This window comes from Schistocerca gregaria, chromosome 7 (genome assembly GCF_023897955.1).
Source record: "Schistocerca gregaria isolate iqSchGreg1 chromosome 7, iqSchGreg1.2, whole genome shotgun sequence".
NCBI classification, from domain to species: domain Eukaryota; kingdom Metazoa; phylum Arthropoda; class Insecta; order Orthoptera; family Acrididae; genus Schistocerca; species Schistocerca gregaria.
The window spans coordinates 58665390-58682421 of record NC_064926.1 but is presented as its reverse complement, the minus strand read 5'-3'; the positions used below and the strand labels follow the sequence as shown (position 1 = coordinate 58682421).

The window sequence follows — 17032 nt, the reverse complement described above, 5'->3', positions numbered from 1 at the left end:
GTGTGATATATGATTAGAAATAAGATGACTTGCATTTTTCATAAAAATGAGAATTAAATGTGTGCTAATTGACCTATATTTATGTGATGTTGGTATTAAAAATGAACTGAAAAAACTCACAAAGTTATGACTGTAACTAGACTCGAACCAGCAATTACCAGTCAGGAGCACTGGATTTTTTTTCCAATCTTTATGTATTACATGCTTCACAGAAATGCTTGTAGAGCATGCGACTATGTTTAACTATATATAGCAGCTATGCACTTATGTTTAAAAATAAAACCACCAGGGAACCAGACCCTGGCTTTCCACATGGAAGGCTGGTATCATACCACAGTGTGACACTGCTCATAGAGTTAGTCTTTCATTTGAGTATTATACCCGCCTTGGAAACTTTATAGTCTGTTCTCTAGAGAATTTTAGAGTGTAGGTATTTAGCAGCTCTAGGAAATTGATAGATTAGTTCTGAATGTCATGTATCATAAATATAAAAAATACATATGCTTTGCTTAACCTTCTTACTTACTTATTTCAAAATTTTGACCAACATTTCAACTTTTTTGTTGTTGTGATTGTTTCTTAAAACTATTCTTCATTTCATCTTGATAACATTATTTGTTGCTGTAAATAAGAGAGAAAGACAAGTGAATGGAACTGCACTAAGAGGGTCCCTTTTCATCTTTGTAATGCGGAATCCTTAAATATACTACTAAAATTAAAAGAAGGTAATGTGGCAGAAACCATTGCTGAAGTCGACTGGTGAACCTACTCACCATAATTGAGTACACCAAATGAATGCAAGCCTACTAAAACTAAAGACAAGCAACACAGATTAAATGTAAAAAGATAAAAGCCGGCTGTATGTATCTGAAGTAATGATAGGTCTATCGCGATTGAATGTGCACCATGTATGTATACATGTGAAGGGCTGTAACTTTAAGTCCACTAATGTTGTGAGTTTGCAGTAAATTTAAATATGGAATGTGTTGGCTATGTCTGGCACACATTTCATTCATGCAGCACTGCAAACATAACCAGTTTCGCAATATATGCTACTGCTCATTGTTGGTTGCATATCGCTGACGCTAACTAAATTTTTCAAGATGGTGCGTGGGCTTTTCAAAATAAATCCAATATAGCGATTTTTTTCAAACATGATTATAGAGAATCTAACTATAGTTGAATCGATGAACAGGGATATTCCCATTGTAATTGGGTATGATACGAAAGACACTTGCTGGAATGCACTTTTGGGGATTTTATGTGAAATAAAAGTTGAATTTTTCTGTCATCTGAAACAGCTCCGCAGGCAAAAAATGAGATGCGCGGTCTACACTGTGCAGTCAACAATGCATGGTCTTTGGTCCACACTCATCACTGTATAGTGCATGTTTTTCACCTCATTTGCTTGTTTGTAGTAGCAGTGTTTTGCAATTTTAAATAAAAATTAATGTTCTTAAATGTGATGTTTTTGGGTATGTGAAAAATAGTCACAAGACTCCAAAGCAGCTTATTTCCAAATTCCACCCATATCAGCTGAAGGAAGTCAATCTTGCTGTTAGAAATTGTAATGTGAAATATTTGTGAAATTAAAATATTAGATCACACCCTACAAACAGTTGATCTAGTTTGGGTTGGAAGGTGATAATTTGGTGGGCGCTCTTTAAAGAAAATAATTGCTGGAAATGTGAAGCGATGAGGTGGACTTCATTCCAAAAGAATCAGTGTGCACACACAAATTTTCAGCAGCTACAGGCCAAAATGTCTTCATCAATTTTGTAATTTTATGTGATAAACATTTTTTGGGTATTCATGGCTTTCCAAGAGACATCACATATAACAGACTACCTGTGCTCCTCAGTTTCTTGTTCCAGAATCAAATGCTTTTTCTCATAGGTTTTTGACATGCATATCAGGTTCTAAAAGTCACTGTACAGACATAACAGATTGCAATTCTGCCAGCTACAGAACACACTGAGCCTGCTCTTGAACTGTCGCCATTTTAAATTGTGTCTAACAAAAATGAATGATATGTGTAACCTTTCCAACCATACAGAACAAAGCTTCCAGAGATTTCTTTTGTTGTTATGCAACTTGGCTGTATGTATATACGTAGTTTGGAAGGTTTTAAATTTTTGTATTGGATAACCAATCAGACATCCAATGTTCTGTTGACATTCTTCTCTGCATTGACTACATTTGAATTTTGATTTGATTATTGGCTCAATAGTTTCTAGCCTATTTGTAGATAATAGGGTAACACAATGTTTACTAATGTTACTATTCTTTTACAGTAAACTCCACTGTGGAACATGTAATTTATCATGTTGTTTGTGAATTGGAAGGTGACCTAACTGGTGATGTCAAAGATTATGTTTTGAAAGTATGGGGTCTAGCAGAATACTTTACATCTCAGACAAGCCTTTCAGATTATGAATATGTACATCAATGCATAAAACTGGAACAAGATGTTGTGCTCACCATTTTGCATATTGATCAGTTAACTAGGCCTCTAGCAAGGACAGTAAGTACCAATCCACAAAACATCACAAAGTAGCTCTGATAGAACAAAGATTTAATAATTATGCAATGTGAAAAAGAGTCCTGCAAAATACATTTCATTCGTTTCAGCTGCAGGATGACAAAAGGGATACTATTTTGACTCTGGAAGAGTTAGTTCCAAATGAACCATCACATCCAATAACTCATGATAATTTATTAATAATTTTACGTAAGTTTAAACTTTTCAAATCTTACATTTAGCTATTATTGAAATTTCAGTTGATTAATTGTTTAGATTTTCAATATTGCTTTGCAAATAATTGTTCATTTAGAAACTATAGTATAAAAAGTTAAATTCATTCATTACAGCTTACGAAAATGTGGTCTTTCACTGTTGCTGCTATAATTAGACTAGCACTTTCACAGAAAGACAAAATGTATTCAGTTCAGTAGAAGAATTGGGAACCCACTTGACACCAATAAAATCTTTGTCATGACTTGTATTGCATGCCTCGGGGGAAATATTTAATCCCTATTTACTCTGGAGGATGTAATGACACATCAGAATTCAATCCAACTCTTTTTTTCAATTGTTTGATTTTTTTGGCAACAGAAGCAATATTTTTTAAGAATAGCATGTCTTACTTCAGGTACTTAGAAGACAGGGAATCTTCCGGCAGTGTAACAGTTCTATGCAGCATAACGTCCATTTTTTCAGACCTTGTACAATATTCTACACCTTGTGGTACAATGTTTATTCTTTTTCATTAAGGTGTATTATTGTAAGCTGACAATCACAACACTGCTTCTAATGCATCTGGACATAAAGTACCATGATTGGACTTCATTTTTTAAGTTAAATGTTTCTGATTTAACAGTTTCATTGAAGTCTTTACTATCAACTTAACTGCCATTAATGTTCCTCATTGTAAACAGAATCATGGAAAATGATAAAGATAGGAAATGTTTCAAATTAGTAACCTAATATGCTTTTATGAAACATTTATCACAAAGAAAACATTATGCTTTTTCAGAGACATTAGAACAAGAAATGGAGAGAGTTCATCATGCTGCATTGCAAATGGCAGAGAAGAATAATCCAAGTGTTATGCCTTCCTTACAATCAAAAGGAGTTGTACAGGCTGTGAAAGCTGTATGTACATACTTAGGAAATATAGAAACACAAGAGATAACAGAAGCTCTTGAAGGCTTCAAGTCAGCTTGCCTACAGTTCATACCAGTCACCCAGACAGTGAGTATGACAGATTTTTAGTCTTTATACATCATTTACATATTATTTAGTTGTTGGTATACTTGAAAATTATTAAGAAATTATCAAAAGTATTTCACAATGTACTAATGTTCCCAGGAAGTAGAACGCTCGAGATCAGGTATTGCTGTGAAACACCCTGAAATTCTTGATGATGATGGTGATTATTCAATAGTGACTCTGAGGATGCAGAGTGCTTCTGACCATGTTGAGAATGTAGCTGAAAATATTACCCATCACTGTGATAATATTCGTGATGCCATTCAAGTGATGGTGGAAACTTATTGTCATGCATTTCATGTTGACTTCCAGCTTAGCACCAAAGCTGAACTACCATCCAGTACGTATCCAACATTTTTTAAAATTAATATAGTGTCATAGAATGACCATTTATTTCTCTTCTTTATGACTCTCAAAGGCACCTAATGTTGCCTGTGTTCAGACATTAAACAGTGATATCATCTGCTTGTAAAACAAAACACTGCTTTAACTTATTGTGCCCACAGTTGTGTATTGTGTAAAAAATGACACCATGGTGGTTTTGTGAATCTAAAAGTTTAAGACTATAAATGTAACATTTGAGGATAAAGTCTCTAGTTTATCCTATGAATTTCTGTATATAAAAATGAAAGTATCATCAAATAATTTATTAAACTCACATACTAAAGTCTGGCTGACTGGTACTTACATTTGGGCAGTGTAACTACTAGTGCAGTTGATATACAAACAAATGTAAGGTAGTAAATTTTTTCCAAATCAACTTTACCACCTTCAAAGTACAATTTACTGTACATGAAACATTATTCCAATTGGTGAATCCATAGCTGGAAATATTTTTACGCTCACAAACAATGGTGACAACTCTTCCCTCATATTCTTCTTGATCACTTTCGCATCCGCAAATAAGTGTCTTTTCATAATATTCTTCATTACACCATTACTTAACCAGTAATGATCTCAGAAAATATCTGGGTCAGTTTTGAGTTTTTTCTTTTCTTTCTTTCTTTCTTTCTTTCTTTCTTTCTTTCTTTCTTTCTTTCTTTTTTTTTTTTTTTTTTTTTTTTTTTTTCAATGCCCAGTATGCTTCCACTCTCTATGCATGGCTGATAACTCAGTTCCCAAGGTACAAATTTGGCACTGATCCTTCTCTTTCCCTTGTCTTGTGTTAAAATTCACATCTATGTGATTACTGCTTTTCACACTTACGCATTTGCTAAAGTGTTCATAGAATCACTTTTGGAATTTCTCTGTAATTCCACTCTTGAATAAGATGTGGGAAAATCTTTTTGTGTGAACTTTGATTTCTTGTATGTCATTCCAATTGTCATTTTTTCCTTTGTAGGTACAAATGAACAAAGTATTTTTGCATTCAGAAGAGAAAGTTGATAATTGAAATTTTGTGAAAGAATCTCACTGCAACGATAAAGACTAGAACCCCTTTAGATTATCTGCTGGATTTTGAGACAGTGATTTATATTAAGTCAATTTGGATGTTAATGGTACTCAGTCTCATCACAAAGATTTTGTACTCATTGATTGCTGTATACAATATGATGATCTTTATTTGCTTAGGATTGTTTAACAGTAAGAGATCTAGTAAGTTATGATAACCACTTACACTTTGAGTTAGCTCCTGAACTAATTTCTAAAAATAATTATCAGAGAAAGCAGTTAGTACAATTTCAGATGTTGTTTTATGCCTACCTTTGACTGTAAACATGTATTCTTACCAGCATATGTGTAACTTCAAGTCTCTGCTAACTTGAATCATGAATCAGGTGCTCACTTGAAATGAGATCCAAATTTTCCTTGAACCTTTCTGTAACTGTATCATCTAAATTGGAAGCTTGGCAAAGAAGCCAATTATTAATTTATTTTTGTTGTCGAATATAATCTGTACGTGTGCTAACTCATAGCAACTATCTGCTTCAGTTTCACTACAAGATAAACTACTTGTGAAGGCAACAAATGTCACCACCAACTGAACTTAATTTTCCTTACAGTACTCCTTTTGGTCTTTCAGCTCAACTTGTCTAGCTTTATCAAGCTATGAGTACCTGTAACAAGTCATTGCTTTCGGTGGCAGTTGGAGCTCTGGTTCTTTCCCAGTGCAGCTCTGGCAGTATACAACTATAATCCCAATGTCTTATAGGTATACCCTCTTCTTGTTTGACGTCCTCTCTTTGGAACTGTACACTTGTTTGAAATTTTCTGAGTCCCTCTAAACTTTTTATTTTTATATTATTTATTTATTTTTTAATTTTAAGAAACAGGCCCAGTCAGCTCCACACAGCCTGTTATACACAGCCAACTTCTGTGTATAGTGGACCCCTGATTATTAAGCCAAACCAAGCTCAGAGAGAAACAGTTAACTCCACCATGTGTTCAGTGTTTTGGATGGCTTCCAGATTTTCTTGATTTTTCATTGGCTCTAGCAGTTGGCTGATGTCCAGAATGAGATTTCTCATCAGTTTATATATGTTGTGACTTTTTTTTAACAAGAAAACCACTTGTAAACTCAATTTTCATCCAGTGTCATCTTTGCGACTTTCTTAAGACATCACAACAGTTTCTGCAGGATTTTTCCTGAACAGGAACCATATTTTCACAGCTATGCATTATTCACATTATGGTGGGATTTGGCCTGAATTTAAACAGCAACATTCCTCACATCCTCATGCAAGGATGGATTAAAGGGGGGAGGGGGTGATCACCCCCCCCCCCCCCATCAAGGGTTGAAAATAATTAAAATCAAATGGTAATTTTTGTAATCTGCACCAAAATTAAGCATGTGAATTTAGTCTTGGTCAGTAGATTTAGTCATTTAACTCAGTATTCCCCAGGCCACCTTACTTCCCGTGTACAAGAGAATATCTTTACGAGTGACTTGTGCTCACCCTCCTGTTTGAATTGTGGGTCTAAATATTAGCAGGGTTTCCCAATCTGACACAGCAGCATGTGCTTCATGTTTTCCTTGGGGCACTATCTGCTTTGTCCTTGATGTTGTCATTGCTAGTGTTGTTAGACTGATTTCCCAGAATTCAGTAGCATATCCAGAGTGGGTTCCATCATGTAATGCCATTGAGAAGTGCTTCTCTGCAATGTTGAACCTTCACACAGTGCACTGCAGTATACTGTCATTGAGAACAGTTGCCGCTGTTGCTGCGATCAGCTTTTGACGCAACCACGAGCAGCTTTGTTGGTGCCATTATTGCTGCTGCTACGTTGGTGTCATGTGCCGACTTTTTGTAAGCGGCGATCCGAGGGTTGGCCAGTCAAATGCTTTGCTGTATGGCTTCGTGTGGCGGCCGCTATTGGATACAGTGTTCTGTCAGTGGTAGCTCAGTGTGAAGGGGACATTTGTCATGACAGGTGGAGTTTTTCAGTTTTGCGCGACATGAAACGAGTTTCAAAAATAATGTCTGCCTTCTGTAAAAAAACAGAAGACAACATTTAAGTGACACCTTACATATTATGTGGACCAGTGCTCTTTGTTTCTATATTACATAAGTTTGGAATTAATGTTAGTAAAGTAACATCATTTGAGATTACTCTCACATTTTTACATGTTCTCATCCATAGTGAAGTGTTTTTGACGCTGTGACTCGAAAGTCAGTTGTTTTACTTGATAAGCACAAAGTATTTTGATGCTCACCCATCATCTTCAGGTGGTAAACGGATCAAACTAATTGCTGAAACTAAATTAGTTTTACTGTATTTACGGAGTGTGAGCTTTCATGGATAGACATACTTGTTGGTGTAATGACTCCTTTTGAGCTAATGATAGCATATATTACGTTGAATTTTTCCAAACGTGTATAACCAAATCAGAATATCAAATTGATATTGACAGTGAAGTGCAGTTTATCATGGTAGGGGGTGATGATGTCGGTTTGCCAATATGTGTGCGAGTGTGCGCGCGCGCTCATAGTATGGCTGTAGCAGCAACATCTGTACAGTTCCTAAGTGGACTGTGTTCTCACATCACCTTCTAAGATGCAGATATGAGTTTACTTTACAGGACTGTAATAACCCTGTGGCTTAACAAGCACATTCCTGCATATTAAATAATATTATGTTCCTATTATTTCTATAGCTCAACAAAAGCAACAGGAATCACACTGTCTTTTACAGTAATCAGAATGAATCATGTTCAGTTGTCATATTGGATATGAAAGGGGGACTAAAATGGATCTGAGTCATTCAAGTAAATACAATAACTAATAGCATTAAAATAATATAAACTTCTTGAGTACTTACCAATCATACCAATCACTGTAGTGTGCATGTAGCTCATCAAACTTCTGCAAGAGAGTATTGCTTATTAATGAGATGAGATTCATTGTACAGATGTTGTACGCATCATTCAGTCAAAAATATGAAACACCAATGCAAAGAGAAAGAGAATTATGGCAAAGGGTAAATGCCACTTAGTTCACAATCATTTTCTTCCTCGACACTTTCATTACGTGAGCTCTGGTCCCTGAAAGAGATACTGGAATTGTCCAAAGATGTAATTATATTTTCAATATTAATTTCTACATTTACCTCACTTTTCCATGTTTCTTTAGTAACCCTTTCTGTGTAGCATACAATATTACTCCACTTCTGTGGCATTATTTGTGTCACTGTTTCCTCTAACAGTCTTTGAATTTCTGCCACACTAAAGCTTTTGTTATTTGTTGTCACATAATGTTTAATCTGTGCTAAATCATTTCTGTAGCATTGAAGTGGCAGTGGTATGGCAGAAGCCTAAGAACTCTGTGGTCATATTTTTTAGCTGCCTCATCCACAGGATATTGTAGAAACTGTTGCTTTTTTTTTATATGAGCTCTGCATTACTTAGTCATCCTGAATTTTCCCTGTGTGGCATTTCAACCATTCAACAATGTCTGCTTTTTTCATTGTCGTTGGCGGAGCTTTAGCTTTAGTCTCAGAATGGTGCGGGGTGTTATCCATTACAGTGACAGGCAGCCAATTTAAGTTTTCCAATAATTGCTTTTTGAATAGTTTCAGAAAACTACCACAGTTCATCTCCATGTGGCTGTCACTTGTTTTCCTCAATTTGTAAATGAGGATACAGTTAGGTATGAAACCAGATGCAGTTCCATCATGCAAGACAATAATCCTTGTGCCCTTTACCACTGGAATAGCAGAATTTCCACATAGGCTATCATCTGTCCAGTCTTTTATTATGGAATGACTGGCATTTATCCTCATTCTGTCGAACCACACAATATCTTCAAATGTCACTTTAACGATATTTCTTAAAAATCAACAATGCTCTACTACAATATCATCTCTCTCCATTACAGTTTTCTGTCCATTAATTTTTTTTTACCAAAAACTGAGGGCTCTGACAACCATTACTAAAAAACTCTCGCTGCCAGTGAATAGCTCTGCCTTGCGAGGAGTAGCTCACAGTTTTTGTAGAGTTGGATTTTCTTTTCTTTCTTTGTATCCATATGTGTGGTGATGAACAGCATCTTGCTGGAAAGAGTCCTAGTTTGTTACTTGTGGTTTTGTCGTCCTGTTTTTCCCAGACGTCCACAGTTTCGATTAACCAGCCCCTTTTCCCTTCTGTATCTTTCCTTAAAAACTTTGACGACCGTATTTTCGTGATCTTCAAAATGTCTTCAGTTCTTACGACTACCTTTGTTAGAGGCAATAGTGTCGCACAGTTGCCTCTTTCCTTCTTGAAATAGTCTCTCACAGAGCACACAACTCGTGTCTGACATGCAAAACATAAGCAGTTTTTTTATTTTTACTTCTTTTTATTTTTATTTTTTTAGATATTCTGCAGTGCAAGATAAACTTGCCGCACAGAGAAACACAGCACACAGTGAAATGGACCCCAACTATTTATGTATGATACTGGCCGCAAGCATTGTCTGTAACTTGCTACATTAGCCATTACCTGTAAAGAGCTGGACATCAATCACTGTTATTCAGGTCTAGGTATATATGACCTTTCAACCTTTAGCATGACCGGCGTATGTGATTTTTTATTTATTTTTTTATTTTTTCATAACCGTCATAAATACAGGTCCACATATTTGCATAAAACAAACCTGTTTTCCTTGAAATTTTTTCTTCTTTCGGTAATTTGCTTTTCTTCTATATCTGTACGGAAATTTTCTGGCCTTCCTGCATCTGATTACACACATCTACCAGTGGCATCTAGGAGTGTTATGCCCATGTCACCATGCACCAAAGTGAGTATGCTTTCACATTCACATCAGTATGAAACCAGTAAACCCCATATTTATTTAATGAATCCCACTCCATGTATAAAACAGATGATTACTTTATGAATGAATTATTGCATTCATTTATGCCAATTGTTGCTTAGGTGTGCTAACTGTGATAGATATGTATGTGTGTATGGTGAAAGGATTAAACACACAGTTATGATTTTAGTCCTATATATACTTTTCAGGGTTGGGCCAGATGAACTTTTTTAAGTATTTAGAGCCTTCAATGAGTGATACATCACAGGTCCAAGATGGTCAGATCAGCTGCTCTTCAGCATTATTACCTACAGATTATACTTCAGCATCAAGCATTAATTATGAAACCGACATTGGTCTACCTATTGGGACTAAGCCTTCAGACAGAGTACTCGCCAGGGAATTTCAAAATCTCTGAACTTCATCATGAATATAAATTCCCATGTTCTAATCACAACAAGGGAGGGAAGTATGAGAAATTATATTTGAAAAAAGGACACTTAGATAAATACAAATCATGTTAGCTTTCTCACCACCAAAACAGTGCCCATTTTGCAAAAGAATGCTCTTTTTTTGTGCCTGCTCCTAAGGGTGGTCAGCACAGATGAATGAACCTAAATGCACTGGTGATCATACCCCTAACAAAATTCTGTAAGTTCCTAGAAAAAGATGGTGACTTCGGGTGCTACAGCAAAACACTGTGTCATCAGCAAGCTTTAGAATGTGCCTATGACTTTCTAGTTTCTTACAAAAAATCGGAGAAATCCATTGGAAGTCAAGTGGACAAATGCTTATTGAAAACAGCAAAACAAAACCATAAAAAGTTGTCATTTTCTTTGAAAAAGGTTATGTTTCTTGGGAGGCAGAACATGCCTGTTAGAGAGTGTGACAATGATGGCTCTATTTTCTCAAAAGATCCCAGAATATCTAATAAAGGTTACTTCAAAGACCTGATGAAATTTTGTGTCAAAGAATGTGGAAGTACTGATTTAGCAGCACAGTATAACTGTGACAGCAAAAGATGTAAATTCCTTTGTAAAACTGTACAAAATGATTTGATTGAATGCTGTGGTGGAGAATTTATTTCACAGATATAATGCAGAAACCAGGACAATGTATTCTACAGTATTAGATTTGATGAGACCACTGACATGTCACAAAACTGAGATAACAATTTTCCCGAGATATATTTACCAAAGTATGATCAGAAGAGACTTCATAAGTTTTGTCAATCTGTGGGAGCCGCAAAAATATATGTCTAAACAAACACTCAAAGTTCACAACAAACATGAAGTAAACAAAGATTTCTCTTAAATTTATGAAAGTGACAGTAATCAACAGGAGTCTTTTGAAGATGACAAAGATGCTGATATTTGTGACAAAAATAAAGTGGATGAAGAGAATAAAATCCCTGAATGATTGGACCAAAATTAGGTAGAACTATTCTAAACACTATGAACACCTTCAATCTCGATCCAAGCAAATGCATTGGTATTGCAACAGATGGATACTCTGTCGTGAGCTCAGAGATTGTGGAAGCAGTCATACAATAAAGGAAGCATGTAACAATGCAGAACGAGACCCTTGTTTTAATCAATCAACTATGGAGAATTCATTAAAACTCTCATGTGCCTTGCTGATGTGCTCAGCCAAACATTACTTGTCAGTAGGTTTTTCCAAATAGAGATTGTTGATCTTAGTCAAGCAGCTGAGACCTTGACCGATATTTTCTCAGGTTTGAAAACAATGTAAGAAAATGAGGTTGCAAAATTCAGCCTGCTGTATGATCAAGTGAAAAAACTAGTAGATGATATAGGAAGCCCCATCCAAACACCTAGGATCACATCTCGACAAGTTGACAGGCCCATTGCTGCTCCATCAAGTATGAAAACTTATTTTAGGGTGAATGTCTTTATCCTTACTATTGCCAGGTCATGCAGTTCAGTGCTTGCAGTTTTTCCTAAAATTGGAACAGCAGAACATCTTTCTTGACACACAAACTCATTAAAGATTGATTGAGAAACTGTGGTGGACAAAACCACTTAAAGGGCTTGCTTTGCTATATGACCATAAAGAAATCATTACTAACAAAGAAAAAAATGATATAGATAGATATATTGAGAAGGGTGGAAAGAACAGAAAAGATGTTTTCTTAAGTACAGATAATATTTAATATAATTACCGTTGTTCTTCTGTGATATAAAAAGATTGAGTAATTAGCATTCATCCACTTAGATTACAATTTTGTATAAAAATTGAAGAAAGTTCAATCAGATGCCAATATGCATGAAACATGCTAGATATACACTGTATGTGTACACATGTCAAATGAAAAATATAAACACGATTGTTGTTTATATAAAGGTCTTCTTTGCCAGATTTTACCCACTCATTGTATCAAAGAAACACAGTATTACATGCAAAACTATGGCTTTATGTACTTGCAAGTAAGCTTTAGGCTACTGTAGTGATGTTACATCATTCTCACTGTTTACATTGTACTTCTTTGTAGGTATTAGTCTCAAATACATTGTTTTGATAACATAATTAATATAGATATTGTGTTTTTATTCCCACCATGTTTGTTTTAAAAACCAGTATCATTGTCAATTGTATCGAAAATAAAAATTAGAAAAAAATTGGGGTAGCTATTCAAGACTTTACAATTATTATTTTCAATATATGAACTAAACTGGCAAAAATATAACTGTCAATAAATCAAAACTACTATTTATTTAAAAGTGTTTTACTCTAATTTCAGTGCATTAGCTTTTAATCTTCTAATCAACTCCGTGTTAATAAAAGGCTTATGTGGTTGTTGCTGTCCCTTAACAATTGTATAAAAGAAGAATTGTGTAAAGGAAGTTACTCAGAAAAAGGGTGTGAATGCTACATATTTCAACTAATTTAAAACTGTTTGTCTAAAATAAAACTGTTTGTCTAAAATAAAACATTTTTGCAACTTAGGTAGTTTTAAGCATCTAAACAACTTAAAGCAGTAGTTTGTGAAGGTGTTTTCCGTAACTTTTGAGGGGAGGACCCTGTATCTTCTTTCTCTCCTAGGCAACTGCCTCCAACCACAAAACTTCATTAATCAGGAAAAAAGCACAGTATTATCCTGGAAACTTTTGGATATCCCTTCGTAAAAACAGTGCATACAGATTTTCAGGGCGGATGGGGGGTGGTGGGGACACTGTTCACTAGCAAGATTTGGCATCAGGACCAGGGCAGTAAGTCAGTAATACTTCACTCATTGTTTCTTCTGTTATCTTTGAACTGAAGTAGGTGCATCATCTTTGAACTGAAGTAGGTGCATCATCTTTGAACTGAAGTAGGTGCATCCTCTTTGAACTGAAGTAGGTGCATCCTCTTTGAACTGAAGTAGGTGCATCCTCTTTGAACTGAAGTAGGTGCATCCTCTTTGAACTGAAGTAGGTGCATCATCTTTGAACTGAAGTTGGCACAGTGCTTACTGAGTGTACTATCTTGGGCCCTTCACTTTCTCTGATACATGTGTACATCTTGGCCTCCTTTCCTCCTCAGAGATGATGAGCTACTCAAAAGTTGGATGCTGAGTGACCTGCTCATCCTCTCTCCTCATTTTCTCCAGCCTCTCTTATATTTCCTCTTTTCTGTTCCGTAGAAGAATAATTGCTCTGAAGACTTGGAGAATCAACTTACTCATGTGTGAAGGGGATTGGGGTGTCAGATACTGTTTTCACATTATGGAAATGTGATGTGTTTTTGAATCACACTTTTAGACATATAGCATTCAACTTACAACTGATCACATCAGTGAGTGTTAATGCAACATTTACACAAACACTTGGTTAGAAAGATAGCTAGCATCCACACGCTATTCAGTTGACCACACATTTCTGTTGTGACTAGACATATTTTCTGTTTATTTCTGTTATTTTGTTGTACATTACAAAAAGTGAGTGAAACCAAAAGCGAGAATATTGACATCAAGCTATTAATTATCCACCAGTTTGGAATATAGTGTCACAATATATAAAAATAAAATTATGAGATGAAGAGCTTGGAGAGAATTGTTTTTGATCTTCTGTGATGGAATTAGCTCAAGAAAAAAATTAGGTAAGAAAAACTTGGAGAGAATTGTTTTTGATCTTCTGTGATGGAATTAGCTCAAGAAAAAAATTAGGTAAGAAAAACTTTATTTTAACAAGTACATATTCTAACAAGTACATTTTCATTCATATCATTTGGTCTGCAAGTTCAAGTCTACCTTGATAAACAACATAGTTGTTGAACTTGGCCTGAATGTTACCTGCTGATGAAGTGGACCACCCATTGTATGTACTTATTTATTGGAAATTTCCTACTAAATGTTGTGAAGTACTGTAATTGCTTTTTCAGTTTGTTGCCACAATCGACACTGATACCTCATAGGTTGCGTAGTATTCTCCACTTAATGCACACAATACCAAAATTACACTCAATTTAGCTATGTGCCGTAGGTAGCTGACGCTTAAGTAATAGTTCGTTCAAAAGTGAGCCACTGTATACCATAGCCTCATTAAATTTTTGATCAGCCCAAATACTTCATCACCTACAATCATGTGAAGAATTGCCATGTAGTGCTTTTCAGTTAACTTTCATTCCACCCCTCCCATCCCCCACCCCCTCGCAGCCAAGCCCCTTGGTACATAAGATGATTTTCAAGAGAGGTTTTCTTAGAGAATGGACTCTGAAAATTCCTGAGTCACTATCTTTCCCATAAGTGCGAATGTCTACACAGCTAAAGCATCAGCTAAAGCACTAGTCAGTCACAAAGTGCCAAAGCACTAGGGAAAAATATATGCAGGAGAAGTATTCCGACATGTTTACTATTGAAAGCTCTGATGTGATGGTGAAACACTGCATGCTGTTCGTAACCTTCAGATATTTCAAACTATTCTTCTGTATTTGGCTTAAGCGTCACAATCTTTAAATTATGTCTAGATAACTTTCCATACTTGACGAATTATCCCAGATATAGTTGATTTCCCAATTTAATGCGAATATTACAGCTTTGTTACTGAACCAATTCAATACTTCCTCATTAGTTATGTGATCTACCCATCTAATCTTCAGCATTATTCTGTAGCACCACATTTCGAAAGCTTCTATTTTCTTCTTCTTCAAACTATTTATCGCTCATGTTTCACTTCTATACAGGGCTACACTCCATACAAATACTTTCAGAAATTGACTTCTTGACAGCTCACATCTATACTCGATGTTAACAAATTTCTCTTCTTCAGAAACGCTTTCCCTGCCATTGCCAGTCTACATTTTATATCCTCTCTACTTCGACCATCATCAGTTATTTTGCTCCCCAAATAGCAAAACTCCTTTACTACTTTAAGTGTCTCATTTCCTAATCTAATTCCCTCAGCATCACCCAACTTAATTCAACTAAATTCCATTATCCTCGTTTTGCTTTTGTTGATGTTCATCTTATATACTCCTCTCAAGACACTGTCCATTCCATTCAACTGTTCTTCCAAGTCCTTTGCTGTCTCTGACAGAGTTACGATGTCATTTGCAAACCTCAAAGTTTTTATTTCTTCTCCATGGATTGTAATACCTACTCCAAATGTTTCTTTTGTTTCCTTTACTGCTTGCTCAATATACAGATTGAATAACATCGGGGAAAGGCTACAACCCTATCTTACTCCCTTCCCAACCACTGCTTCCCTTTCATGTCCCTCGACTCTTATTACTGCCACCTAGCTTCTGTACAAATCGCAAACAGCCCTTCGCTCCCTGTATTTTACCCCTGCCACCTTTAGAGTTTGAAAGAGAGTATTCCAGTCAACATTGTCAAAAGCTTTCTCTAAGTCTACAAATGCTAGAAATGTAGGTTTGCCCTCCCTTAATCTAGCTTCTAAGCTAAGTCGTAGGGTCAGTAATGCCTCACTTGTTCCAGTGTTTCTACGGAATCCAAACTGATCTTCCCTGAGGTCGGCTTCTACTAGTTTTTCCATTCGTCTGTAAAGAATTCGCGTTAGTATTTTGCAGCTGTGACTTATTAAACTGATAGTTCGGTAATTTTCACATTTGTCAACACCTGCTTTCTTTGGGATTGGAATTATTATATTCTTCTTGTAGCCTGCGGGTATTTCACCTGTCTCATACATCGTGCTCACCAGATGGTAGAGTTTTATCAGGACTGGCTCTCCCAAGGCCATCAGTAGTTCCAATGGAATGTTGTCTACTCTGGGGGCCTTGTTTAGACTCAGGTCTTTCAGTGCTCTGTCAAACTCTACACGCAGTATCGTATCTCCCATTTCGTCTTCATCTACATCCTCTTCCATTTCCATAATATTGTCCTCAAGTACATCGCCCTTGTATAGCAATGATGTGACCCACATTTCTTGTGGAGTGCCGATTGTGCTTGCAATTTCTCTCCGAGTGATATGATGATCGTCCTGATTCAATCTGTCAACATTTTGCTTGTGAAACTCGGTGGTTGGTATCACAGGACATCCAACTCTTTGTTTGTCATGCAGGTCAGATGTTCCCGCCTCAACATCTTCACTCATCCAATGACGCACAGTACTCACATCAACACAATGACCGTAAACTGCTTTCCTTCTCTGATGAATCTCCTTTGGGGTGACACCTTCTGCTGTCAATAATTCAACGACTGCATGTTTCTTAAATCGCATTGACCAATGGTCTGTGCAGCGTTCCATACTTTACACTGTAACAACACAACCGTTCAGTGTTAAGGCTTCCTGCCAACTGGAGCCATAGAGAAGAGGCTACGAAACAAGCCAGTACCTGCCGCATACCAATGCTGCCAACTGTTGAAGAGTTACGAAGGTGGAGGCATTACTTTTCAGTCAACCCTCGTATAATCTACATTATTTTAAATTTACTCTGTATAAAACACTTTTGAGTAATGACTTTCTTTATTATTAGAAAAATTTTATTTTAGTTCTCTTCATACTGCTTGTTTAACTTTTAACTTAATCACTGTATGTAAGTAACTTAAGTCAGCCTCTGATCTGACTAGAAA

At 36.1% G+C, this 17032-nt stretch overlaps 1 protein-coding gene across 1 annotated transcript in view; it reads left to right on the top strand.

The window, feature by feature from the left end:
- Positions 1-17032, top strand: part of LOC126282227 (phosphatidylinositol 4-phosphate 3-kinase C2 domain-containing subunit alpha) — a 249561-nt gene that overhangs the window by 64670 nt on the left and 167859 nt on the right. Inside the window, exons 7-10 of the mRNA XM_049981793.1 lie at positions 2295-2524; positions 2632-2731; positions 3537-3754; positions 3872-4112. Coding sequence (XP_049837750.1) covers positions 2295-2524; positions 2632-2731; positions 3537-3754; positions 3872-4112 — 789 coding nt within the window. The remainder of the gene's footprint in view (positions 1-2294; positions 2525-2631; positions 2732-3536; positions 3755-3871; positions 4113-17032) is intronic.